The sequence below is a fragment of the Tachysurus fulvidraco genome, chromosome 10, assembly GCF_022655615.1.
Source record: "Tachysurus fulvidraco isolate hzauxx_2018 chromosome 10, HZAU_PFXX_2.0, whole genome shotgun sequence".
NCBI lineage: Eukaryota > Metazoa > Chordata > Actinopteri > Siluriformes > Bagridae > Tachysurus > Tachysurus fulvidraco.
In genome coordinates this window covers 3,180,971-3,208,470 of record NC_062527.1, presented here as the reverse complement: position 1 = coordinate 3,208,470, position 27,500 = coordinate 3,180,971, and the positions used below count along the sequence as shown (strand labels likewise).

The window sequence follows — 27,500 nt, the reverse complement described above, 5'->3', positions numbered from 1 at the left end:
CTATATTATATAAACCCTAATATATTATAGTCTTATATTATATAAACCATAATATATATTATAGCCCTATATTATATAAACCCTTATATATATTATAGTCCTATATTATATAAACCCTAATATATTATAGTCCTATATTATATAAACCTTAATATATATTATAGTCCTATGTTATATAAACCTTAATATATATTATAGTCCTATATTATATAAACCCTAATATATATTATAGCCCTATACATATAGTCCTATATTCAATTAAATTCAAGTTTTTTTTATAGCGCTTTTTACGATTGACATTGTCTCATAGCAGCTTTACTGAAAATAAACATAGAACAAACTGTTAATATAAAGAATAATATACAGATTAATACAATACAAAATTCAAAATTAATATTAGATATATGTAAATGTGTTTGTATTTATCCCCAATGAGCAAGTCTGAGGTGACAGGTGACGGTGGGGAGGAAAAACTCCCTTAGATGGTAAAGGAAGAAACCTTAAGAGGAACCAGACTCAAAGGGGAACCTCATCCTCATATGGGTGACACTGGAGGGTGCGATCTCTTTGCTGCAGAAAAATATGAAAAAATACAGATTATACACAAGATAAGAAACATCCAATATTCCCAGGGAATAGAAGCTTTATTTATATATATGTTCATATATTCTGTTTTGAAGAATAGAATCTCTTGAGTTCGCTCACTCTGAAATTGTCTACTTTCGTATGGACGCTTCATGTTTGGCCAAACATGACATTTTTAAAATTTGCTTCTATCCAAGTCTTAAAAAAAAGAAAAGAAAAAACCCCCAGAAATTTCAAAGATATTTTCAAAACAAAGAAAAAATCCTAATAATAATTACTACATTAAAAATCATATTTGTCATTTACATCATTTAAGTACGCAAACTCATCATTTGTGCCACATTATGCTTTATTTCAGGTCTCACTTCATGTAAAATATCTGATTGAAGCAACACAGGCGTTATTTTTCACACAGAGAACTGGTTTAACACAAAAACGACAATATCCCTACCCCAATTGAGCAAGCTGGAAGAGACGGAGGCAAGGAAAAACTCCCTGAGATGATACGAGGAAGAAGCCTTGAGAGGAACCAGGCTCAGAAAAGAACCTCATCCTCATTCTCCTAGGTAGTAACATTTTTAGACCAGAACATAAAAAATGGACATTTTATCCAGCCTGCTCTAGCTATCTTAGTTCATTACTCAAAACCTCACATGAAGTTCAATTAAATAACAATAAAATTTAATTGGACTAAATAAATAAATAAATAACCCTGAGGTTATCTATTATATAAACAGGTATCAGTCAAATGACCAGTAAAGCATGGACCTCGATATTTTATTTGGATTTAAAGGAAACACACAAAGTATAGATTACAAAATAAAAACACTTTATATTTCTATACAATGTATTTATAGAAATAATGGTAATGAATATTTCTATGTATATTTCAGGCCACCGTCACTTTTCTGGCTCAGGTTTTCTGATCTGTGATGCATTCAGTAAATAGAATTTACAAAGATTTGACATTTGTGCTTGCAGTGTATACAAGCAGGCAAAACTACGAGGATTTCTGTCGATAATTAAATGAGTGATGCGATTTGGTGTATGACTAAAACCTCTAACGATTACTCTTAATAACAAGTTCATTATTGGAGTATATGAGGTATGTCCTGATTTATAAAGGTTGGTCATTAAAACCAAAGTTTTCCTCACAGAGACTAGAGATACACACGTGGACAAAATTGTTGAAAACACTCACGATGGTCACAGAAAAAACTTTAATCTGACAAAAGTAATAATAAATAAAAATTCTATGAATGTTAACCGATGAAAGTCAGACGTTGCTTTTCAACCATGCTTCAACGGAATTATTTAAAAAAATAAACTCATGGAACAGGGGGCACGGTGGCTTAGTGGGTAGCACGTTCGCCTCACACCTCCAGGGTTGGGGGTTCGATTCCCGCCTCCGCCTTGTGTGTGTGGAGTTTGCATGTTCTCCCCGTGCCTCGGGGGTTTCCTCCGGGTACTCCGGTTTCCTCCCCCGGTCCAAAGACATGCATGGTAGGGTGATTGGCGTCTCTGGAAAATTGTCCATAGTGTTTGAGTGTGTATGTGCCCTGCGATGGGTTGGCACCCCGTCCAGGGTGTATCCTGCCTTGATGCCCGATGATGCCTGCACATGATCCCCGTGACCCGAGATAGTTCGGATAAAGCGGTAGAAAATGAGTGAGTGAGTGAGTGAGAGACTCATGTAACAGGCCTAGACAAAAATGATGGTACCCCTAGAAAAGACTGAGGAAGCTAAGAGGAAGCGAAGGGAAGAGTTGTCTCAGGAGATTAGAAAGAAAATTATAGACAATGATAAAGGTAAAGGCTAAAAGACCATGTCCAAGCAGCTAGATGTTCCTGTGACTACAGTTGCACATATTATTCAATAATTTAAGATCCATGGGACGGTAGCCAACCTCCCTGCACGTGGCCACAGGAGGAAAATTGATGACATATCAAAGAGACGGATAATCCGAATGGTAACAAAAGAGCCCAGAAATACTTCTAAAGAGATCCAAGGTGAACTTCATGCTCGAGGAACATCAGTGTCAGATCGCACCGTTGTTTGAGCCAAAGTGGACTACTGTACATGGGAGACGACCAAGGAGGACACCATTGTTGAAAACAAATCATAAAAAAGCTAGACTGGAGTATGCCAAACTACATGTTGACAAGCCACTAAGCTTCTAGGAGAATGTCCTATGGACAGATGAGACAAAAATAAAACTTTTTGCCAAGGCACATCAGCTCTATGTTCACAGACGGAAAAATGATGCATATCAAGAAAAGAAAACTGTCCCTACTGTGAAACATGGAGGAGGCTCTGTTATGTTCTGCGGCTGCTTTGCTGCATCTGGCACAAGGTGTCTTGAATCTGTGCAGGGTACAATGAAATCTGAAGACTATCAAGGGATTCTAGAGAGAAATGTGCTGGCCAGTGTCAGAAAGCTTGGTCTCAGTCGCAGGTCATGGATGTTGGAAAACATTGGACTATTCTAAAGTGGCCTTCTATGAGCCCTGACCTCAATCCTATTGAGTATCTTTGGAAGGAGCTGAAACATGCAGTCTGGAAAAGACACCCTTCAAACCGGAAACAATTGGAGCAGTTTGCTCATGAGGACTGGGCCAAAATACCTGCTGAGAGGTGCAGGAATCATCTGATTGCAGTGATTGCCTCAAAAGGTTGTGCAACAAAATATTAAGTTAGGGGTACCATCATTTTTGTCTAGGCCTGTTCCATGAGTTAATTTTTTTTATTATTTATTATTACTTTTTGTAATAATTATTAGTTAAAGATTAAAGTTTTTTCTGTGACCATTGTGAGTTTTTCTTTCATTGACCGAGGGTACCAACAAATTTTTTTTTTCCGTGTGTATATGATATTTCACTCCTGCTGAAGGAATAATTGCACAAAATATTCAGTTCAGAGTCTGATCTTTATAAAAGGCCACGGGCAGATTGTTTACTAGAAGCTACATTGGACCGGCGTTGTGGATATGGGGCTCAGGAAAGAAAAGAGGTGGTGTTCTTCAACAGCAGAGGTTTAGCGATCTCCAGCAGATCCAAGTTTGGGTCCAGTGACCTGCCCAAGCCTTCCAGCACCATGATGGCAAACACAATGGAGGCGAAGTTGCTCTCTAGCTTCACCTGCAAACAAACATGGATGTTACAGTGAATGAATGGAATTAAGCTACACCTCGTGAAAGATGAACAGTAAAGACATCATACATTTGCTTTAACCTGTTTTATAACATTGACAATAACATTTTAATTAAAGAACAATGTAGTTTCCACAAAACGTCTCCTGTTTCACTAGAGGACATAAAATGTATGGATTATGTATACATGATTAAGTGTGGCTGATGCTTACAGTCATACCCCTTGCCCCACCTTGGACAATCTGACCATCTGTCGTTGTTTCTACTATTCATCAAACGTGTGGTCTACAATCAGGACTGTTAAAGTCTGGTTGGAAGGAGCTGGAGTTCAGCAGGAGAGGCAACTGTTGACTCAGATACCATCATAAACATAAACCTTACCTACACCAACTCTGTTCTGGAGCATATCAGCAGGGTGACCACACAACTATAATGTTTCCTAAACAGAAGCCCTTGATACAGCAGGAGATTTGATTTCTGCTCAAAGCATGCATCAGCCTTCAGGTCTGGAGACACAGAGACCTACAATGTTACCAGAGCGAGGAGAGAAATCTGCAAAGCCAAACATGAAAATAAACTGCAGATTGAGGCTTCGGATCGATCACTTCATCTCTGCTGACCCCAGGCGTATGTGGCACCCTGCACAACCAGGTCTGCCTCACTCCCAGGGGAACATGGAGCTCATGATCAAGGTTGAGCTCTAATGGGTTAGCAGCCACTCACTCTTTCTTCCATCACTGTGAATGCTCAGCAATCAGATGGCCCTTATAGCACCCCTGGCTGAGTGTTTAGAGCCTGTGCAGAACAACAGGTGGGGGTCTTCACAGACAACGTGGAACTTAACACCAGGAAAACAAAGGAGGTCATTGTGGACTTCAGATGTGTTAGGAATCACACCTCTGAGCTGCAGTTGAAGACCGTACCTGGTCCCTATATTCTGGTGAACTTTTACAACTAGCTTCAAACTTCTACCATTGAAAGCACCATCATCATAGACTATTTACCCTCCTCCATTAAGCAAGGTGCTACCGGTTCCTTATCACCTTATCATCAGACTAAACAATAGGCATCTTTGCACTACTGGATATTTCATTACTGTATATCCTGTACATTCATACATACAGTACATATCAAGACCATATATATCTCTATTTATAATACCTACTGCACCCCCGTACATATGTCATCCACTCCACTGTATACATCACAACACACAATAGGTCAGTGAATCCTTTGGGATTTATAGCTTAGGGTATGAATAATTTATTTATATATCCGTGTGTCAATGCTTAAACATGCAGTGTCGAGTCTGATCCACACTTCTTTACTCAACGAATCCTTTTAAGTCAGGACTGTGATTCACTGAACATTCAAAGGAATCAGTGAGTCCAATGAATCAAATTCTAGATGCATGTATCGATGTGTTGATGTGACTGGATGTGAAAAATGATTCCTCATAAAAAACACTAAAGAGTAATATAAGAATATTTCTTAGAAGAACTGGTGAACTAATCTGAGCGAATCATTTAACTGAATGGATTCAATTGAATCAAGTGAATAAAAAGACTCATAGTTTGTTGTGTGTGTGCGTGTGTGTGTGTGTCTTACATTAAACACTTCACCTACCTTGTGGTGGATTAGCAATCCGAATACTCGTGACAACAGTTCCGACACCTGAATCTTTACAGAAAGCAAAACAGGAATCAATTCAAATGTATTTGATTCATCTAGTGATATATCATGCAAAACCTGAAGGCTGAGATTTGTGTGTAGTAGATATGTGGTGTACCTTCCCGAGAGACAGTGTGTCACTGACAGCGAGGTTCACCAGCTCAGCCATTTCCTTTTTGAAACGTGGCACATCCTGGCACTCATTTGCTCTGGCATGGTTTAGAATGAGCTCTGCTACACGCTCCCCCTTTACACAGATGAAAAAGTGACTTACACATTAAAAAATACGAGCAAATAGAAATATCGAGCCAAGAAGAAAACAAGTAACCGCTAGAGTAAAGGTGTAAGAGCAAGTGAAAGTGTAGATTCCTTTCCTTATTCTCTTTCACCAGACCCTAACACCTAACACCTCAATACCTGCTTCAGCACGACGGCTGTGAAGACAGCTCTCAGGTTACGCAGATCTCCCTCGCTCAGCTGGGCCACAATTCCAGTGTCCAGCAGCACCAACTGTAACGGAGGAGGTGAAGGTCTCATGCTGACCACCACCGTGTCCCACAGATCCGTCAGTGTGGCTTTGTCCTGGGCCGAGACTCCCTGATCCGCCTGAACCAGGATGTTCCCTGGATGGAGGTCTCCGTGGACAAAGTTATCCACAAACACCTGCACAGAATGATAAGAGTTCCATCAAGTCCATATGTGAAGGTATATAATTAGGAATATATTTTGATTTGTTTAATATACATGAATTAAAAAACACTACACAACGCAAAGAATGAATTAATTATATAAGCATGTTTTCATCCTCACACCATTTTCAGCAGAGTGTCCACCCCCATACGGGCAATTCTCTGCTTCACATCCACAGAAACCTCAGATCTAAGGTAGTTTGAAATGGGTTCACTCTCCTAAAACAAAAAAAAAAAACACACACAAACGCACTTCAATCAAAGCCCGACATCGACTCGCCATCTACTGATGTTGATTATGATAAAGTTCCTGACCTCATACGTTTCAACCAGGACAGTCCTTGTGACAAAAGGTCTCAGTGGTGTGGAAAACTTGACATATTCCGAGTCCTTGAAGTTGTTCTTGAACTTCTCCATGTTCCTTGCTTCAAAACGAAGGTCTATCTGCAACCAAAGTAAAGGGTTTTAAGTAGATAGATGGGTGGATGGATGGATGAATGGATGGTTGGATGGATGGATGGTGTGCGTAAGAGTTTGCATGTGTATCTGGGGAAGATGGAAGGACTACCTGCTTAGTCATGAGCTTCTCAAATTCATCAACGACTTCGGGTAGACTGAGCCACTTGATGCCTGGTAAACAGCTGATGAGCACGCTGCCTACCTTCATTAGAATCAGGTCTATCTGAACCTGTCTCCTGATGCCAGGATGAAGCACCTGCATCCAAAAAAAAGTAGGAAGACTCCTGTGACACTGCAACACTTTATCATATAATGATATTGAGTCACACAGCTATTGCACAGCAGAGTGCGAAAGACAGGATGTAATAATATTTACTTACTAACTGCTCCAGTTTTTACAACATATTTTAATTTTATACTAATATAATAAAAATGTTTATTCACAAACATCGGAAGTAGAGTGTGTTTAAGTGTACCTTAATTGCCACTGGTATTAGCCCCTTAACCTCTGCATGTGGAACCTCAGCAGAACCTCCGTTTGCGTTCTCGGACATCTCCACATCTGGTTTTTCGGACCCCCAGAAATATCCCAAAATGTCTCCAAAGCCTGGAACCTCCCAGGCTTCCAGCAGGTCCTCCTTTTCAAGTCCCTCTACCAGCTGCTTGAACGCTGGGTCTTTCACACTTGCGACTCGAGCTTTGGCTCGATACACCTGCGCCACACATCCTGAGCCAACAGGCTCCTTACTATCAAAGACAAAGAGCTGCCTCCATCCTTCCCCGAAGGCCCGCTTCAGACACTGCTTAGTGTGATTCCATGAATGAGGATGCACCCTGACGTGGAGCCGGGAAAAGCGGTCGCAGAACTCCTGGGAGAAGATGTCTCGCCGCGTGCTGGCCCACTGGCCAAGTTTGATAAACGTTGGACCAGACGTCTCAGTGACCCAGAGCAGGGCGTCTATCCAGCATGTGGTCCAGTGTTGGGAGAGCAGACTAAGTGGGTAGAGCAGCAAAAGAGGGCTAAATTTCAGCAGGAGGACCAAGGCACGGATGCCCAGCCTCAACACAAATATCAGTCTGTGGACCTGCACTTTAGCAACAGACTTTTTCTCTGTAGTTCTCTGAGGGATCACTGCCTCTTGTGCTGAAGCGTACGCCATTCCACCTGCCCCCCAACATAACAATCCCACTTTCGGTATACGAGAAAGAACATGATGGCTCTTCTTGACAAAGGAGATTCTGTATGGGACGAATCGCACAGACGCTGAGACTCTGTGAATGCTACATCTCAGACTTTGGGAAAGAAGCTTTGTGCAAAATGCAGACATTTTGCTCTTGTACTCGTATCGTCCTTTGGCAGCAGTTACTAGTTTGATCTATAAAGTTAGTATTTGGAGCAGATTTCACATTTGAGCTAGAAATAAAGCTCTTATATACACACAAAGGATTAACAATAGATGAAGGTGGTTTCAAAGTACTGCATGTAAACTGCTGAACCCATGAACAAAGAATAGTCATCAACTAACATCAACTAAACAGCTTCATGCTACATCAGATCCGTCACCTATAATAAATATAACGTGTGTAATAGACGACCAATAAAATCGACTAACATGCAGATGACGTCATCACGAAACCGCACGTCTCGCGTTTATGTTTTCATTCATACTTGCTGTGATATTTGCCCGCACTCTCCGGTGGTGCCACCTTAAAATCCTTCCGTGTGGGAAGGTTTACATGACCGTGGAATCGTGTTCCGGTTTGCTTTCGGCTGTGTTTTGGAGAATGTATTACAGATTTCGATTTCAATTTAGTGTGATGATGTGGTTATTTTCTTAACTTTGTCTGCATTATATTTGCTCAATTTTAAAAGCAGCTTAATGACGTTTATTACGGCAAAAGCTCAGGGACAAACAAACAAACAAACAAACAAACAAACAAACACAAACACCACGTGGGGCCGCTTCCACGTGCCCAGACTTTTATTTTATTTAAAAGATATTATTTGCTATTATACACTTCCACCCAGTCACTGTATCATGACTGTATCCAATATTCTTATCTATCTATCTATCTATCTATCTATCTATCTATCTATCTATCTATCTATCTATCTATCTATCTATCTATCTATCTATCTATCTATCTATCTATCTATTTTCATTATGGTTGGTAGGTTTTAGTAAAGTTTTTAATCTATGAACAGAAGTTTACAGACTCACATCCTATATTATATCACATTATATCACTGGAATATCTCTTTTTTTATTATTATTTAACTAATAAAAATGTGTTAGATAACTGAAAAACTATAAGAGATGTTTTAGTGATATTACTGATGAGGTATATCCCACTTTCCACTATTTAGCAATGGTTTAATTGAATAATTGAATTGAATTGAATTGAATTTTATTTATTCTTTACTGTTTTTGTTATATATTTTACATATTACAAGCTTGATGTAATTTCTTCTGTTCTCTTGAAGGTGTTTACCTTTTTTTTGTTTTGTTTTTTGAATATTTATTTTCAATTCATAAAAAAAAATAACACGTATATTTCCGAATCGTTCACTGAAATGAACAATATTCAGTCAGCCTTGCTTTATGATGGATTATAATATTGCAGAGTAGTTGGATTTCCACGAAGGCAAGCTGCTGTGGTACTTATTAGATTTGGTACTTAGATCTTACACACCACCCAAAAACGGACCACCTCTTAACACAAAGCTCTTATCACTCCTCACACTGTACTTCACTCCCTCAGATCTACCAGCATGGCTCGATTGGTTCCACCATCTCTCAAGAGATAGGACTGCATCAAGACTCTACATCAAGTCTTTTCTCTGTTCTGGCACCGAGGTGATGGAATGAACTTCCCCTAGTTGTCCGAACAGCTCACAGAGTCACTGGCTATCTTCATACACCGGGTGAAGACCTAGCTCTTCCTGAAACACTTCAACTAGCACTTTAGCCTGTTTATTATATGTGTATATTTGAATGAAATAAAAAAAAAAACCTGAACAGAGTTTTAGGTTGATGGTATCCTAATTCTGTAACCTAGTGAACCAGTGTTAATGTATTCTCTGATAGAGACTTAAAAGCACTTGGATGAGGACGTCTGCCAAATGCCGTAAAATGTAATGCAAAAAAGAAAGGATTGGTTTACAGTAAACAACCATTTTGCCAAGGATAATTAAAGCCTTATCTATGACAGTGAAGATAGCAAAACCTTTGATCTAAACCCAGACACACAACAAAAGCATGTATGTATGTATGGATGATCCACACCCAAGAGCATTAAAAGACCGAAACAGACAGATTGCAGCTCATGCAGTGTGTTTCAATAAATATAGTTATAACCACCATTATCAGGTATTGATAATGTAATAGAGTCATAGCTTAGATTTAACATGAGTTGTTTTCAGAATGTGACAACTAAATGGAAATTGTGTTTAGGATCATGTTTCTTTTTTTAAATGTAAAACTACAGAAAATGTAAGTTCTCTAATCACCCAGACATATACCAGCAATAAAGCTGTAATGTCAAAAAGATGCATGTTTGCTTTCTAAGAGAATTATTTTGATTTGACTTTACAATCTTCATGATCATGTTTATCTATCTATCTATCTATCTATCTATCTATCTATCTATCTATCTATCTATCTATCTATCTATCTATCTATCTATCTATTTGTTTGTTTGTTTGTTTGTTTGTTTGTTATTTTACTATTTGGTTACTGTACCATAATTATACTGCTGTATATATCATTGTATACTTGTCTTTCCTGTACTATATGAAACTGATCATAAAAGAAGACAATTTACAAAGTCAATTTGTAATTTCCTGCATAAGAATTTGTACAATTTACACAAAATGGTGTGACAAAAAAAACAGGCTTATTAACTCAAATAACCACTAAGTCTTTAGAAATGACATTTTATATATATATATATATATATATATCTGGATGGGAACATATGTTGTTCTAGAACTTGGATATACCTTTCAGCATTGATGGTGCCTTTCCAGATAAGCAAGCTGCCCATGCCACAAGCATTCATGCAACCCCATACCATCAGATATGCAGGCTTCTGAACTGAGCGCTGATAACAACATGGGTTGTCCTTGTCCTCTTTAGTCTGGATGACATGGTGTCCCAGTTTTCCAAACCTCAAACTTTGATTTGTCTGACCACAGAACAGTTTTCCACTTTGCCACAGTCCATTTTAAATGAGCCTTGGCCCAGAGAAAAAGGCTGTGCTTCTGGATCATGTTTAGATATGGCTTCTTTTTTGACCTTTAGCCGGCAACGGCGAATGGCACGTTGGATTGTGTTCACCGACAATGTTTTCTGGAAGTATTCCTGAGCCCATGTTGTGATTTCTATTACAGTAGCATTCCTGTATGTGATGCAGTGCCCGTGCCGTCTAAGGGCCCGAAGTTCATGGGCATCCAGTATGGTTTTCTGGCCTTGACCCTTATGCACAGAGATTGTTCCAGATACATGTTCATAGTACATATATAACAATATATTTTATAAACAATATAAACAAATATAAACAATATATTTTGTTTATAGCACATACCCTTCTGTACATTTTAGTTTATATTAATATATATCTGTATATTATGCTCATAGCACATATATATTCATCTGTATATTATGTTCATAGTACACACACATCTGTAAATTACGTCTATATTACCACTTTATTTAACTCATTTAAATCTTGTAAACACTGTATATCCTGCACTTACTGCTATTGCACTCTGGTTAGACCTAATGATGATGATGACTTCAAACTCTTTGCAATTTTTCTCTGAGAAACTCCTTTCGGATATTGCTCCACTATTTTTCGCCGCAGCATAGGGGCATAAAAAAATAATTTGCAAATTGGTCCTCCAGCTGTTCCTTATATGTACATTTAAGTCTTCCGGCCTCTTATTGCTACCTGTCCCAACTTATTTGGAATGTGTAACTCTCATGAAATCCAAAATGAGCCAATATTTGGCATAACATTTCAAAATGTCTCACTTTCAACATTTGATATGCTATCTACTTATATTCTATTGTAAATAAAATATAAGCTTATGAGATTTGTAAATTATTGCATTCCCTTTTTTATTCACAATTTGTACACTTTTTTGGAATCGGGTTTGTATATAAATATATATATATATATTCATAATAACACTCTCTGGTGTTTGTAGTCAGGCAACAGCAAAATGCTATTGTGGTTTGATTTATATAAAGGTGATAAGTTCAAGATATTTGATCCTTTTGTACCAAATAGCAAAAGAATCTGCACACTGGAATTGACATGAAGATGGTTTAGACGAGAAAGCAAACACTGTCCGGTCACAGCCACAATACTCATCTCATCTCATCATTAATAAAAAATCACATGTTCTTCTCATTTCCTCACACACCAACACATTCAGCGTAACATATTGCTACATTTTACCGGACAATCCGTTCAATTAATTAGAGGAATCCTGATGCTTAAATACTGAAGCACTTGCATCAAATGAATCATAGAGATCGAGATAGAAAATCGAAGTTGTAAAACGTTTTAGATGTTTAAATGTTCACGGTGTGTGTGTGTGTTCACTGCTGTGTGTGTGTGCACTTTGGATGGGTTAAATGCAGAGAAAAAATTCTGAGTATGGTTCACCGTATGTCAGGTCACTTTATTTTATTATTATTTTTAAAGATTTGGTTGTTAGAAACAAATTTGACCAGAAGGGGCTACCAATGAGCACCGTGCTAACAATTAACTCGGTGGAAATCTTCACTACTACTTAAAGATTTATTTCCTTATCAGTAGGTTTTTAATATATATATATATATATATATATATATATATATATATATATATATATATATATATATATATATATTAACTGTCACACTGAGGGTTTTTCACTCCTCAATGCTTTTAGGCCCATATTTTAGTTGAGATAAAGAATTATTTTTAATAATATTATAATCAGCGATAAAATAACAACTATTTAAAGAATTTAGCAGACACCCTTATCCAGAGCGACATACATTTTATCTCATTTTTATATAACTGAGCAATTGTGGGTTAAGGGCCTTGCTCAGGGGCCCAGCAGTGGCATCTTGGTGGACGTAGGACTCGGTCTCACAACCGTCCGATTGGTAGCCCAACACATTAACCACTAGGCTACCGCATCCAACTATTTGCTTGGGAAATGATTACAAACCAGAAAATAAATAGTGAAATTTGTCAAACGTGATTGTGTTTATTTTCTCATGCCTCAAGTTTCTTAAAGTCCGAGTCTGCACGTAGACAACATCAACCCAGCTAAAGTCAACCATCTACGACAACATTCTACACATACTTTCTTCTCTGTCTTCTCTAGAGCAAACCTTCTCCATCACTTCAGCTTATGTATAGAAGAGGACAGTTATGAGGGATGTTATATTCCTAAGTAGAAGTCGATGCTCTCACATGTCTTGGATGAAGCATTTTATTCTCCCATTCTCTCTGTAGAGGAAAACTGATGCACGTTTTTAAATGAATTTCCTGTTCAGGTTTCTTTTTTGCTGTCATGGTAGCACCAATGGTCACAGAACTACATCACATCACATAACCAAGTCTTACCATGGCTCAACAATTTAATCGAATTAAAGTCTACTTTTCACTGTCTCGCTGCCATTTCTGTCTATTCTTGTGTTCTTGTGCACGCTACATTGTCGCTTTTAGTCTTGATGGCACTTGCCTCATATCCACAGTTCATACTTCTAGTTCTAGTTGTTTTGGTTGTGCCTCCATTCACAGTATGAAAAAACACTTTAGGTTACACTTTATTGACCTGATGTATGTTAATTCACACTCTGCGTTGTTTATAATTATAATCTCACTCTCTGGTGTCAATAAGTCTGGTTTTGAGTCTGGTTCCTCTCAAGGTTTCTTACCTTCTTAAGGAGTTTTTCTTTGTCACTGTCACCGTCACCTCAGGCTTGTTCATTAGAGCTAAACAATGACAAATGGAAATAAATGTACATAAAGATTTGATGTTCTGTAAAGCCGCTTTGAGACAATGTCCAGTGTTAAAAGTGCTACAAATAAAAGTGAATTAAACTGAATTGAATGGATGTTCAGCTGTCGATAAGATGTTGATATATTTGTGGAACAGCGTAGGAATCACTGAAACTGATCTAAAACTCTGCAGTATTAGTATTTAAATGTGAAGACTTCAGCAGGAAGGAATTAGTGTTAAGTTTATAATGAACTCAGAAATAACCCTGACCTGTTAGTTCCTCAGGAGCTCCACTCGACTACACACTGTTGTAGAAAGGACATTATTTACATTTCCTGTCCAGTGTCACCTAAATGAGGATGAGGTTCACTTCTGAGTCTGGTTCCTCTCAAGGTTTCTTCCTCATGTCATCTCATGGAGTTTTTCCTCACCATCATCACCTCAGGCCTGATCATTAGAGAAAAAATGTTAAAGAGAAATAGTAACTTCATTTTAAACTTTAAACTTTAATCTGTTTCCATACTTCTGTAAAGCTGCTAAGAGACAATGTCTGGTGTTTAAAAAGCGCTGTACAAATAAACTTAAAAACAGTACTTTATTAATTACGGAAACAGACTCGTCGTTCTTTTAAACTAGAACTATGACTATTTCATTTAGCATTGTTTTTTTTAAATATTTGCAGCATTTTTAAAGGGAGCATTAAATAAAAAACAAAAACAAACAACCAATAAAACAACAACAACAACAATATAATCAGGTATGAAATAATTTTCAAGGTATAATTGTATCTAAATCTATGTGTGTTAATCTAGTTATCAGTATTATTATTATCAGTAACAGCATATATATAAACACTCTTTATATTCTTGATTAGGAGGGTGTATGTATGTATGTATGTATACACCCTCCTAATCAAGTATATAAAGATTGTTTTTTTTTTCTTTGGCTGTCATTTAAGTTTTAAGGCTTGTTTTCCTTTGCTGTTAAAATAGGACACTTCATCACCAAGACAACCAGACCTCCAATCACTCGGCCAGCTGCAGATTAGTTCAGCAGTAGGGGGTGGAGGGATGATGGGAAAGGGGAGGAGGGAAAGAAGGAGAGAGAGGGGCAGAGTGGGAGGGGGGTCTTGGTGAGAAAGGAGGGAGGGGTGGGAAAAGTGCAGAGAAAGAGCATGTGAGAGAGAGAGAGAGAGAGAGAGAGAGAGAGAGAGAGAGAGAGAGAGAGAGAGAGAGAGAGAGAGAGAGAGAGAGAGAAGAGTGCACAGAGAGGCAGGAGGGAGAGATAAGGTTGCTTGGGCTGAAGTTGGTGGAGTTGGTAGAGTTTTTAGACTTTGCTTGAAGTTTCCTTCTCATTTCACGTATTGGGAGGGGAATAAGAAAACCTTGGGGGGCTCTCAGAGAAGAGAGGAAGATCAAGGAAAGAGTGTTTGGAAGGGGTGAAAGAAAAAGGACAAAAAAGAAGGACTGGCTGCTCCAGAAGAAAACATTGAGTGGATGTTGCTGTACTCAGTAGTGTCAGATTTCACAAAATGAAAGACCACTACAAGAGAGCTTCTGCAGGGCTCAAGCAACCAAGCCAGGTACAGCAGTGTGTGTGTGTGTGTGTGTGTGTGTGTGTGTGTGTGTGTGTGTGTGTGTGTGTGTGTGTGTGTGTGTGTGTGTGTGTGTGTGTGTGTGTGTGTGTGTGTGTGTGTGTGTGTGTGTGTGTGTGTGTGCACGTGCATCTGAATGCTTAATAGAAAGCCTATACTGTTCGAGTTTCATCTCTTAAGTCAAAATAATACCGTGTGTGCGAAAGGAGTTCATCTGTTACTCTGTAGAAGATTCATCAATGAGCACGAGCTTCTTTTCCATTCAGTCTGTGAGTGCAGACAGGGTTCAGTAAGAGGTGCCTAGCACTAGCTAGGAAAGAGGTGTGTGTTAAATAGGTGCATTCCAGCACAGGCAGATAGAGAAGAAGGTAATTGGATAAGTGAGGCGAGTCATTTTAACACCCCCCCCCCCCCCCCCCCCCCCCCCCCCAGAACAATGGTCTCTCTTAACTGCACCACTGAAAGAGATAGAGTGAAAAGAGTGGGGTAAACAGAGCAGCTGGAGCGAAGATAACTTTCATCAAGCAACACTAAATCTACCTGACGCTTCAGATAAATCAGCCAATTACCAAGGAGCAGTGATTTTTACTTTCGTTCTTATACGTACAATGTGACAAAAAAAAACATACTTCATGATACACATTTCCAAGACAAAGAACCTTGAAAAGGATTTTTTTTATTATAAGGAAATATTATAGTTTCTTTTCTTCACTGATTAATCAGTTAATGATACACAATAATACATATCATACTGCCGAGCTCAGTGTAGTATTGTTTACTACCCAGGGTGTACAGTAGTGTCTGGTTTTTAGCACTAAGAGCTACGTTTTTTAAACTGAACACACGTCTTGGAAGATGAATTCAAAGAGGAATAAAGCTTAATTAAATTTCTGAGCTTTTCCGGATGTCTCTCAGCTTTGTCACGGCGGCCACTGACTCATATCCATACTGTGGTTTGGATTCATGAGTCTTAAGTTTTCGACTCAACAACTTATTTAGCAAATCCAGCTCTTCAGCATGTCACGGAGTCTACAGAGTATGTAATTATTGTCCGGTGACACGGTTTATTACACTTCACATCTCCAGGTGGTAGAGAATGTTTTCAGGTGAACAGTGAATCATGAGAGAGCCGGATGTCTCGTGTAGAGCAGTAAAGTTCTGTGTGTATTGTAGTGGATTTGAACAGGAGTCTGTTATGTGATTGCAGGCCTGTTTGATAGTAAAGGCTGTTTACATTGAACTCCTCTAAACTGGAGGATTACAAAAAAAGATGAAGCAGCATCCATCTTACTTGATATGCTTATGAAATGTTTGTCTTGTTGGAGCACAATAACAAATGTATTCCCAGTGCATTCCTATTTAATCCATTACATCTGTACTTGTTTAGCTGAGAGGCTTCTGCGAAACGATTTGAAAACAAATTTCCGTGCGAATTTCAGGCGTCACTTAAATACACCTCATGCTTTTGAAGTAATTGCTTTATTTTCACGTGATGTTTTTTTTTTCTCTCCATGTAGTTCATTTTCACTTCTGTTTTGATGGGATTTTGTTCGCATGATTCATTTATTTCCACATGACTCAGTGATATTTTCATCCACGATTCATTTATTTCCACATTTGATTCTTTCATATTATTCATTTATTTTGGGTGTAATTTTAAAAAAATAATATAAAAAAACAGTTCATTTTTCCATATAAATCTTCCCCCTATGAATGCAATTATTCCCTCACATGAATCGTTTAATTACATGACTCACTGAATCACTTAATTGAACATGTGATCAACATATTTTTACATGTAGACAATTTTGATTGTTTGAGTTAATTGAGTTACACGTGATTTTTTGAGTTCACTTATACAATTTCAGGACATCATAACACGCTTTCTTTACATAGACACACTTATTACTTACAATATCATAAATGAAAAACATAAGCTCTGTGTTTGTGTGTGTGTGTGTGTGTGTGTGTGTGTGTGTGTGTGTGTGTGTGTGTGTGTGTGTGTGTGTGTGTGTGTGTGTGTGTGTGTGTGTATGCACAAGCACCCAAGACATGATAGCCTGTTGTATGGGCTCTTGTTTGAACTCTAGATTAACGCTTGTATGAAGTGACATCTGGCCTTAATAGTGCTGATCTTCTGCATAAATACAGACCATGCATTTTGTCAGATGCTCAGTCATAGTAATTATAATGCAGTGGAACTGTACTGCTACAGTAATTCACCAGGGAGTCTTTTCACTTCGGGTCTCTTTCATGGCTTGGCTGTCTCCGTGGCAGCGCTTACAGAATGCACTGTGCTGGTGAGGGAATTCTGGCTGCTCAGGATTCCACAAGATTTCTGCCTTTTGTGCTACAGTGGTTGGGAACGGAGCACAGATGCTGTGGTCACCGCCCGCCCCCTTCCTTCACACACAACACAGACACACAGACACACACACACACACACACACACACACACACACACACACACACACTCCTTCCATTCCCTTCCTCCTTCAGCCTCGCTCGCTCCCACCCCCTGCTGCCACTAGAACCATGCTTGCAAGCTGCTGCTATGACATGGGCCCTGTCAAGGTTCAGTGCACTTTGTAGAGCTGTTTTTTTTTTTTTTATAAAACCCAGGATGAGAAAGAAGGGGGAGAGGAAGTGGCAGTAGATTAAGTTTGTTTTCTATAGTAAGACATACTGGGATGTAAACCTCCACTCCAAATATGGTGTGACTTCGCACAATCACACTTGTTAAAGCGGTTCTTTGTGCTTTTTAATCTTAAGATAAATGGAAGTTTGAGGATCAATAAAGTACCAACACGCGACAAGACTCGCAGTGATGTCTGCCTTCGCGTGGGCGACACGACCTATTTCGAACAGTCCAATGGTGAAAGTAATTTGTACGTATGTTGTAAGGTGTTCTACATCCTTTAGACAGCCTTCTGTTTGTAACTTGCACTGGCTATAACTCTTCATACCAATAAACTAAATGCTTTTGTCCTTTTTCTATTAGTATAAGAGCAAGATCGGAATGTTGTCATAGTTTCGGCTACAGAGTTCAAATCACGGGGTCGTTGAACTATCCCTTGTTCAAAGCCTTCACTTCCACAACCCTATTTTGGGAAGACTGAAGTGAGGAAAAAGCTTTGCCTTTCTAGCATATTTAACGTAGACACCAGCATCTTCATCCATTATCTTGATGTAGTGGAGCTAAAATTTTTCCACCAAAGTCTTTGGCTTTTGGCTTGCCGTGCAAGACGAGTCTCTAATCTTGGAGGCCGGCTACAGCGACGTCCTGTGTAAACTTGTCTGCAGTTGTTTGTGTGGTCTTATTGCAATCCATGATGGATTAATTCAATATTGTGACAATTATCTAGATCGAAACGCACACTGTAGTTGTGTAATTGCGGTAGGTTGGAGGATATTTCCGGATGGTTCAGTTCTTGGAAAATGTTTTGAAAAGATCATCATGAGGGATTCGGGTGCCCGTATTTGACAAGAAAAATTGTGCCATACGTTTTTAAAAGACTTATTAAATATATTTGATTCACTTCTTTTAAGAGTCTAAAAGAGTTTAGACTCTTAGACATCAAGTTTTGTGGTTCATTTCGAATCACTTTGGCTGCCTGCGTTTTATTCACTCTGGAAATGTTGATTACGAAAACTGGGGGTTGGGACGGTTACAGAGACCAAAACTGTCTGTTGCTTGGTGGATCCTTGACTCCGGAAGAGCACTTTCCCAAGCTCTCGCCACGCTGGACTCCTCTGGGAACATCGCAGGGAATTGTAGGAATCTGTCTATGCTTTGAGCACAGGGCTGGGAGCAGGATTGCCGGTGGGAATGGTCAGGCGGAACCACAGAAGCGTGAGGGAAAACAGGAAGGGTAACTAGAGACCTGGCACAGAGTCAGCGCACAGAGAAGACACAGGGAAAAGGGAAAGAAATGTAATGATATACCACAGTCATATATGAGCCGAAAGGCTAAAATCCCAGGACGTGACTAAAACCAGCAAACTTGTCATAGTATCATATGGGGAATACCATATGGGAAAAGTTAGTCTTTTACTTCAAGTACATTTTGTTTGAGTTTTGACTTTCATGTCCTATTTCATGTCCTGGAAATCTGTTGATGTTGTTTATTCCTGCTTTAGTTACTAGTTACTCTGTACTGACATTTCAGTCTCAGTCTGTAAAGAACTTGGAAAGTTAATTATATTTGTATTCTCTCCTTCTTATTTGTCATACTTTGTGAAATTATTCAGCAATTTGCATCTTGTTTTGGGAATGAATAAAGTTCTGCAATACTCTACTCATCTGTAGTCTATTATACTCTACTCTCTTCTACCATATAGTAGAACTTAAATCTACTAAATGATACTCTTGGCTACTCTACACTACTTTGTTCTATACTACTCTACTTTACAATACTCTACTCCACTACACACTACTTTGTTCTACACTATTCTACAATCAATACTCTACTATGTTCTAGAATACTCTGCAATATTATAAGGCTATAATATTATATAAGGCTAATATTATTTTTCTACACTACTTTTCTTTACTCTACAACACTCTGCTTTGTTCTACAATTCTCAACTCTCAATAGTCTACTCTGTTCTACTCTTCTATTCTACAATACTCAACTCCATTCTACTCTACAATACTCTGTTCTGCTCTACTGCATAATACTCTACTCTACAATACTCAACTCTATTCTACTCTACAATACTCTGCATAATACTCTACTCTGTTCTACTCTGTTCTACACTACTCTACTCTACAATACTCAACTCCATTCTACTCTACAATACTCAACTCCATTCTACTCTACAATACTCTGTTCTACTCTACTGCATAATACTCTACAATACTCAACTCCATTCTACTCTACAATACTCAACTCCATTCTACTCTACAATACTCAACTCCATTCTACTCTACAATACTCTGTTCTACTCTACTGCATAATACTCTACTCTACAATACTCAACTCTATTCTACTCTACAATACTCTGTTCTACTCTACTGCATAATACTCTACTCTACAATACTCAACTCTATTCTACTCTACAATACTCTGTTCTACTCTACTGCATAATACTCTACTCTACAATACTCAACTCTATTCTACTCTACAATACTCTGTTCTACTCTACTGCATAATACTCTACTCTGTTCTACTCTGTTCTACACTACTCTACTCTACAATACTCAACTCCATTCTACTCTACAATACTCAACTCCATTCTACTCTACAATACTCAACTCCATTCTACTCTACAATACTCTGTTCTACTCTACTGCATAATACTCTACAATACTCAACTCCATTCTACTCTACAATACTCAACTCCATTCTACTCTACAATACTCAACTCCATTCTACTCTACAATACTCAACTCCATTCTATTCTACAATACTCTGTTCTACACTACTCTACTCCATAATACTCTACTCTGTTCTACATGTTCTACACTACTCTACTCCATAATACTCTACTCTGTTCTACATGTTCTACTCTACTCTACTCCATAATACTCTACTCTGTTCTACATGTTCTACTCTACTCTACTCCATAATACTCTACTCTGTTCTACATGTTCTACACTACTCTACTCCATAATACTCTACTCTGTTCTACATGTTCTACACTACTCTACTCCATAATACTCTATTCTGTTCTACATGTTCTACACTACTCTACTCCATAATACTCTACTCTGTTCTACATGTTCTACTCTACTCTACTCCATAATACTCTACTCTGTTCTACATGTTCTACTCTACTCTACTCCATAATACTCTACTCTGTTCTACATGTTCTACTCTACTCTACTCCATAATACTCTACTCTGTTCTACTCTACTCTACTCCATAATACTCTACTCTGTTCTACATGTTCTACTCTACTCTACTCCATAATACTCTACTCTGTTCTACATGTTCTACACTACTCTACTCCATAATACTCTACTCTGTTCTACATGTTCTACACTACTCTACTCCATAATACTCTATTCTGTTCTACATGTTCTACACTACTCTACTCCATAATACTCTACTCTGTTCTACATGTTCTACTCTACTCTACTCCATAATACTCTACTCTGTTCTACATGTTCTACACTATTCCACTTCATAATACTCTACTCGGTTCTACACTACTCTATAATAATTTACTCTGCACTACATTACAATACTCTAATTGGTTCTACACTACTCTACTCTACAATACTCTGTTCCACACTACTCTACAATATTCTACTCTACACTACTCCACAATACTCTGTTCTATACTACTCTACTCTACAATTCTCTACTCTGTTCTACACTAATATACTCTACAATACCTTATACTACTTCCTCCTTCTGCTTGCCCATCAATGCAAAGGCATCACCACTGATAAGACATTATTTGGTCCTTGGGTCAACATTATTTGTCAGCAGGGTGGCACGGCTTTTCAGCTCCAAGGTCACCAGTTTAATCCTGAACTTGATCTGTGTGGAGTTTTGCGTGATCTCTTTGTGACCGTATGAGTTTCTTTCTGCTCTTCATTTGCCTCCCACAGCCAAAAACATGCAAGTAGGCAGACTGAATACTCTAAATTTCCCATAGTTGTAAATGTGTACGAGTCTGTGTGAGCACAGTGGACTATAAATGTCTAGAGTCCCATTTGAGGTGATTTCTCCAGCCTTGTGTCCCTTGTGGATAAACCGTGACAGTCAGTGTATCAGTGTATATAATAGTGTAAAGGACAGTTCACCAACTAAAAATATCCAACCAAAAAAAGACAAGACTTACACAGAGAGAATAATCTGCTCAGTGGTCCTGATGGACAGGGTGAGTATATGTGTAGGATGTGGCCTGTACACAGTAATCCAGTCCCGGTACTGTATGTAAGGGACCTGGGATGTGGTAGCTCAGTGGTTAAGGGGTTGGGCTACTGATCGAAGGTCATAGGTTCGAACCCCAGGTCCACCAAGCTGCCACTGCTGGGCCCCTGAGCAAGGCCCTTAACCCTCACTTGCTCAGTTGTAAGTCACTCTGGATAAGGGTGTCTGCTAAATGCCGTAAATGTAGTAAAAAGATAAAACATGATATACAAGCTGACTGCTTACTCAGTGTGTATCTATCAGTTAGCATTACTGTAGACATTTCTGTGACTTCTCCCCTCCCCTTTATAATATGTAATTTGTTATAATGTACATATGTATATATAATTACGTTACTTTTCCAACACAAAATTTAGTGTTGATGTGTCAAGTGTAAGGGTCAGATGACCCTTTTCCACCAAGGCAGTTTGAGTGCTGGTTTCGTTCATTAGAATCGATTCTTTCTTAAGAACCGCTTGCATCAGGGGCTGTGGGCGGGGCTACTGTTAGCGCCTTTGATAATGTACCTTAAGTATACTAATGTTTAATACACTTTTACTTTACCGCAATATGATCAATTATCAGCACACATGATAGTAGGTAGCTACATGCTAAAGCTAACTTTTTTCTGTGTTAATGATAAAATAACGTTATGTACTTTCTCGATTACAACCTCCGTTTATACAGATTACACGGAGCCGCACGTACACGTCGGGTTCGCCGTGTTTGGGTGCCAATGTAGGTTTGCAAAGCCATGAGCATTAACAGTAAAGCGACATCCGCCATTGTTGTTGTGTTTGTGTTTGCCGCTGCTGCGCTAACGTTGCTTGGGAAAGATGAGACATATACAGTGACATAAGACTTCGGTTCTTAGAAGGCTCGCCAGTGGAACCGAATTTGAACCAGCACCAGCACTAGCTCTGAACCAGCACCCGGTTCTTTCTGGTGAAAAGGGAGCACGAGTAACTCTGACAAGAACCATAATGTGTGCTTAAACGACCGGGTCGGAGAAACTCCAAAACCGGTCTTGTGAGGTGTTCCTAGTATGCAGTGGTTACTACCTACCAAAGGTGGTCTAAGGAAGGACAACTAATGGACTGAGAACAGGGTCATGGTTGCTGAAGACTCAGTGCTGAGCATGGGGAGTGAAGGCTAGCCTATCAGGACCGATCCCACAGAAGACTTACTGTGCTGAATAACTCCCTGAGATGATATTCAAGATTCAAGATTTAAGATTCAAAGTGTTTATTGTCATACGCACAGACAGAAAGCATGTTTCCCTGCACAATGAAATTCTTACTTTGCTGTCCACACTAAATGTCATACAGTAAAGTAAAAAGTAAACATAAAAATGTGTGAATGAAAAATGAATAAAATAGAATAAAAAAGAGCAATAAAAGAAATAAAGTTCTTAATAAAGGCAATAAGAGGTGCAGTGCAGAGATATGAGGAAGAAACCTTGACAGGAACCAGATTCAGAAGAGAACCTCATTATCATTTGGTGACACTGAACAGGAAATAATGTAGTGTAAATGTAAATAATGTCAGACATGAGGGCTTTCTGGGACATAAAGCGTCCAACCGTTCCACAGTCAGCAAACCTGAGCGACTTGTGAGGGGTGCAAGGCGAAAAAAATGTGAAGAATATACCCACATCCAGGTTGTAATAGCTTTATTACAGCTTTATACAGTTATTTAGCAGGTTATTCTGTTCCTGTAAGTAACAGTAAATGCTTTGTGTTGGATGTAAGCCAGGTTGGTCTCTCCACCCTACACCCATAGACATAGTATGATAAAATGAAATAAAAAAAAAAACAAAACGTTGCACTAGATAGTGGACAGTCTATTATTGAATGAGATCAAACAGCATAACGATCTGTACGATCACGTTCTGTAGAAATATGTCATGATTTCGGCACATTCTCTGGCTCAGTAGGGCAGAAAGGCTGTCGGATTAAAAATAAGCAGACAAGACAAGATCTTTTTTTCGGAAAGCGTCTTGATTTCTTGTCTTGACCTGTGTTCGTAGCAGCTGCACCCAGAGCAAGGCTCAAACTTGTTTTGGGTTTGTAGAAAGGTCCATACTTCGATGTCTTCTTTTAATTTAAATTTAAATCCTTCTTTCCTGAATCATTCGTCACATCATATAGTATGTTGAACACCAAGGACAAATATAATAAGTGTGGGATGAGAGTTTTGCTGCACACAAGACCAGCCCATTGTTCTATGGTGATAGACAGCTGGACTGAGATTGAGGCATTTTCTATAGACATCTTCCTCTTCTTTGACCTGTTGGTCCACTGGGAATTGTTACAGAATACCTTGTCACTCAGCGTAGGACATGCACATGTGTACGTAGAGAAGGCACGATACGAGCCGTCCTGTTTTTCTTGTTGTTGTTGTTTTTTTTGTTTTTTTTTTACCAAGATCTGCCTTTATTTGAGGCCATGCTGCCATTGTAACATTAAATAGTTAGTTAGGTGGACACTAGATTAGTAAAAAAGCACTTCATATTAGACTAATAAATAACACAGATAGACCCATTAAGTAATTGTTTGCAGTATCCAGTCAAGTTCCTGTCTGATTTGTATCCTTTCCTTAACAATAGAAGTACGGGGGCTTTGATTGAGTAGCAAGTGTGCGTTGGTGTTTAGTGTGTTTGAGCACAGACAAATGTAGGAAATGAATGTTTACCAGCGGTCTAAGCGAGTGTTTAACAAGACAGCTTTAAGAACTGGATTAGTTTCACCAATTAATCTTTTTTTATTATTATTACTATTAATATAACAGAAATAATATCAAAAATGACAAACAGGTATAAATGATTGACATGAAGTCATAAAGAAAAATTGGGTGTGTAATTAGGGAAAAAACAACAACCTACATCATCATATGATCACTCAAAACATCTCTCTCTCTCTCTCTCTCTCTCTCTCTCTCTCTCTCTCTCTCTCTCTCTCTCTCTCTCTCTCTCTCTCTCTTTCAGTGGAATGTGCCTTCACTGACTGCTGAATGTAGTCGGAGGCACTGGGTAAAAAGTTAGTCCCCCACTGAGAGCCTCCACCAGTGCAGAAGAATAGACACACACTCCACACTCTTACACACACTGCGTTTCGATCACAGCTTTGCTACTTGTTTAGTGGTGCATGAAATTGATTGCAGAGAAAGTTTCCCCTGTGAGCCGAGGAGCACATAAACTGAGACAAAATACACAAGTCAGCTCAGTTCATGGTAGCAGAATCCTCACATGGACACAAACGAAATTATTATTTTTTTTCTTCCGTAGCTCGTGGTTGATTGTGACGGAGCAACAAGTCCTCAGGATTGGCTGTAATGCTGGTATATAGTATAGTTATTTGCTTGTATTTACCAAGTAGGCATGGTTCAGTTGCATATTTTAGGTATGTGGAACCTAAACTCCCCCAAACTCTCTCTCTCTCTCTCTCTCGCTCTCTTTCTCTCTCTCTCTCTCTTGCTCAGAGGTGCAGTGAGCATGATGTCATGCGTTTAGTGGGTCTTCCAGAGCTGGCCGCTGTGGACAGGCTTTATGAGAAGCAGCTGTTAGCAGGAGGAGGAGGAGGAGGAGGAGGGAGGCGAGATAGATAGAAAGAGAGAAATCTGGCAGCTTAACCTTTCAGAATACCAAAGAATATCAGTGAGAACAGCCACCATAGGCTAAATGTTGACCTTCAGCGCTCCAGCGTGCTGTCGTTTCTTTGCAAACTGTCGATGACAAGCACTTACAATATAGGCTTCATGCTAGTGTTTTTAATATTTTACAATAATAACCTTTGCGATAGCTGACCTAAAGACATAGAAATATCTCATCATAGTAGCACATTAATTTACACTTGTTTAATCATTTCTTAAACTTGTTTAGACTCCTGATCTGAGTCTGTGTATCCTTAGAACTTTTTTTGACGTCCTGTGGGGGTCAACTTTGACCTGGCCCCTTGCCCTGTGATTGAGTGTGTGTGTGTGTGTGTGTGTGTGTGTGTGTGTGTGTGTGTGTGTGTGTGTGTGTGTGTGTGTGTGTGTGTGTGTGTGTGTGTGTGTGTGTGTGTGTGTGTGTGTGTGTGCAGAATACTCCTACTATCCAGGGTTTGGCTTCTATTGTCCACAACAGAAAGAGATCTGGAAAGAAGGAGTAGTCTGAGTTTTCTTTGCATTTGGGATTTAAAATAAAACACAGATGGCTGCTCAGCCATGTCCACAGACACACACACACACACACACACACACACACACACACACACACACACACACACACACACACACACACACACACACACACACACACACACAAAAACCTTTATGTAATTTTTTTTATGACGGTTTTACTGTTCCTCTTTTAAATTCTATCTATCTATCTATCTATCTATCTATCTATCTATCTATCTATCTATCTATCTATCTATCTATCTATCTATCTATCTATCTATCTATCTATCCGTCCATCAATCCATCCATCCATCCATCCATCCATCCATCCATCCATCCATCCATCCATCCATCCATCCACGGGAGAGCTTATGAAGCATAATATTTTTCTCAGTAAACCTGCAGGAAACACATTCACCCCAAACACATATTTGTATAATTATCTCCTTTTTTTTGGAAAGTCCCACAAACACTTGTTTATGTTTATCGTTACAAACGATTAGCCTCCAGCGGTTCTTTATTTCTCTTGTTTTTCTCTAACACTGTGTGTACCCAACCCCTGGTGACAGTGTCTTGATACTGATCTGCTGTTTAAAGCGAATGCTTAGTTATGTAACCGATGGAGGCTGATGGCCCGGCTCTGACCCTAACTAATACCCACAAACTCTCAACAGAGTCCACTAACTGATGCCTATCACTTTTAAACAGACTAATAGCGCTCGTATTCAATCAGTCTGCTTTTGTGTGTCTTGTGTTTATAGGCTATGGGGCAGGTTGAATACTAAAGTGTAATGGTGCATAAAGATGTAGGCTTTTAAGCATGCGTGTTGAGTAAAGTGTTTATTTAAAAGACTGTTGTTGTTTTTTTTATGCTGTAAAATGTATTGATTTCATTTTAGCATTGCTTAATACGTTCTAACCCAAAGCATAGCCGTTAGCATCCCGACAATCATGTCTACTCTCATGTGCTTCATAAAGAAGACGACAGCATTTATTTCTTCCTTGAGGAAAACCATTGTGTTGAAGTATATATACCCAAAGGCTTGTTAAACAGCATAGCAGAACAAGTTTATGCACAACCAGTCATTTTATCTGAACAGTGGATCAGGATGTAGGACAGGTAAGAGGTCAGTCGGGGCATATGGGACTTTTTATTGCCTGAAGCAGATGGCTGTCTCTTTCTCCACATCATTGAGGAAATAGGCTTGTGTTATAGGGTCACGTTGTACAATAGAAAATAGGACAAAGAAGAGACTCTGCAGTATTCCTAAAGTAGCTGGAAGGAGTCGAGGCAATAAAGCAGTGGAGCAGTAAACA

The 27,500-nt window shown here is 38.9% G+C and overlaps 2 protein-coding genes across 3 annotated transcripts in view; one reads left to right on the top strand and one right to left on the bottom strand.

The window, feature by feature from the left end:
- Window positions 1–3,493: 3,493 nt before the first annotated feature.
- On the bottom strand, window positions 3,494–8,266 carry adck2 (aarF domain containing kinase 2). Its single transcript, XM_027163810.2, has 8 exons — window positions 7,030–8,266; window positions 6,663–6,809; window positions 6,410–6,538; window positions 6,218–6,313; window positions 5,823–6,068; window positions 5,524–5,652; window positions 5,361–5,414; window positions 3,494–3,723 (listed from the first exon to the last, which is right to left on the bottom strand). Exons 1-8 carry the CDS (start codon window positions 7,879–7,881, stop codon window positions 3,580–3,582), a joined length of 1,797 nt encoding a protein of 598 aa, XP_027019611.1. The 5' UTR covers window positions 7,882–8,266; the 3' UTR covers window positions 3,494–3,579.
- A 6,528-nt stretch (window positions 8,267–14,794) lies between these two features.
- si:dkey-82f1.1 (DENN domain-containing protein 2A) overlaps window positions 14,795–27,500 on the top strand; it is a 38,842-nt gene continuing 26,136 nt past the window's right edge. Inside the window, exon 1 of one of the 2 annotated variants that reach the window (XM_047819860.1) lies at window positions 14,795–15,144. The gene's annotated coding sequence lies outside the window, so the exon portion shown is untranslated. The remainder of the gene's footprint in view (window positions 15,145–27,500) is intronic. The other variant, XM_027163998.2, reaches the window with a different exon arrangement.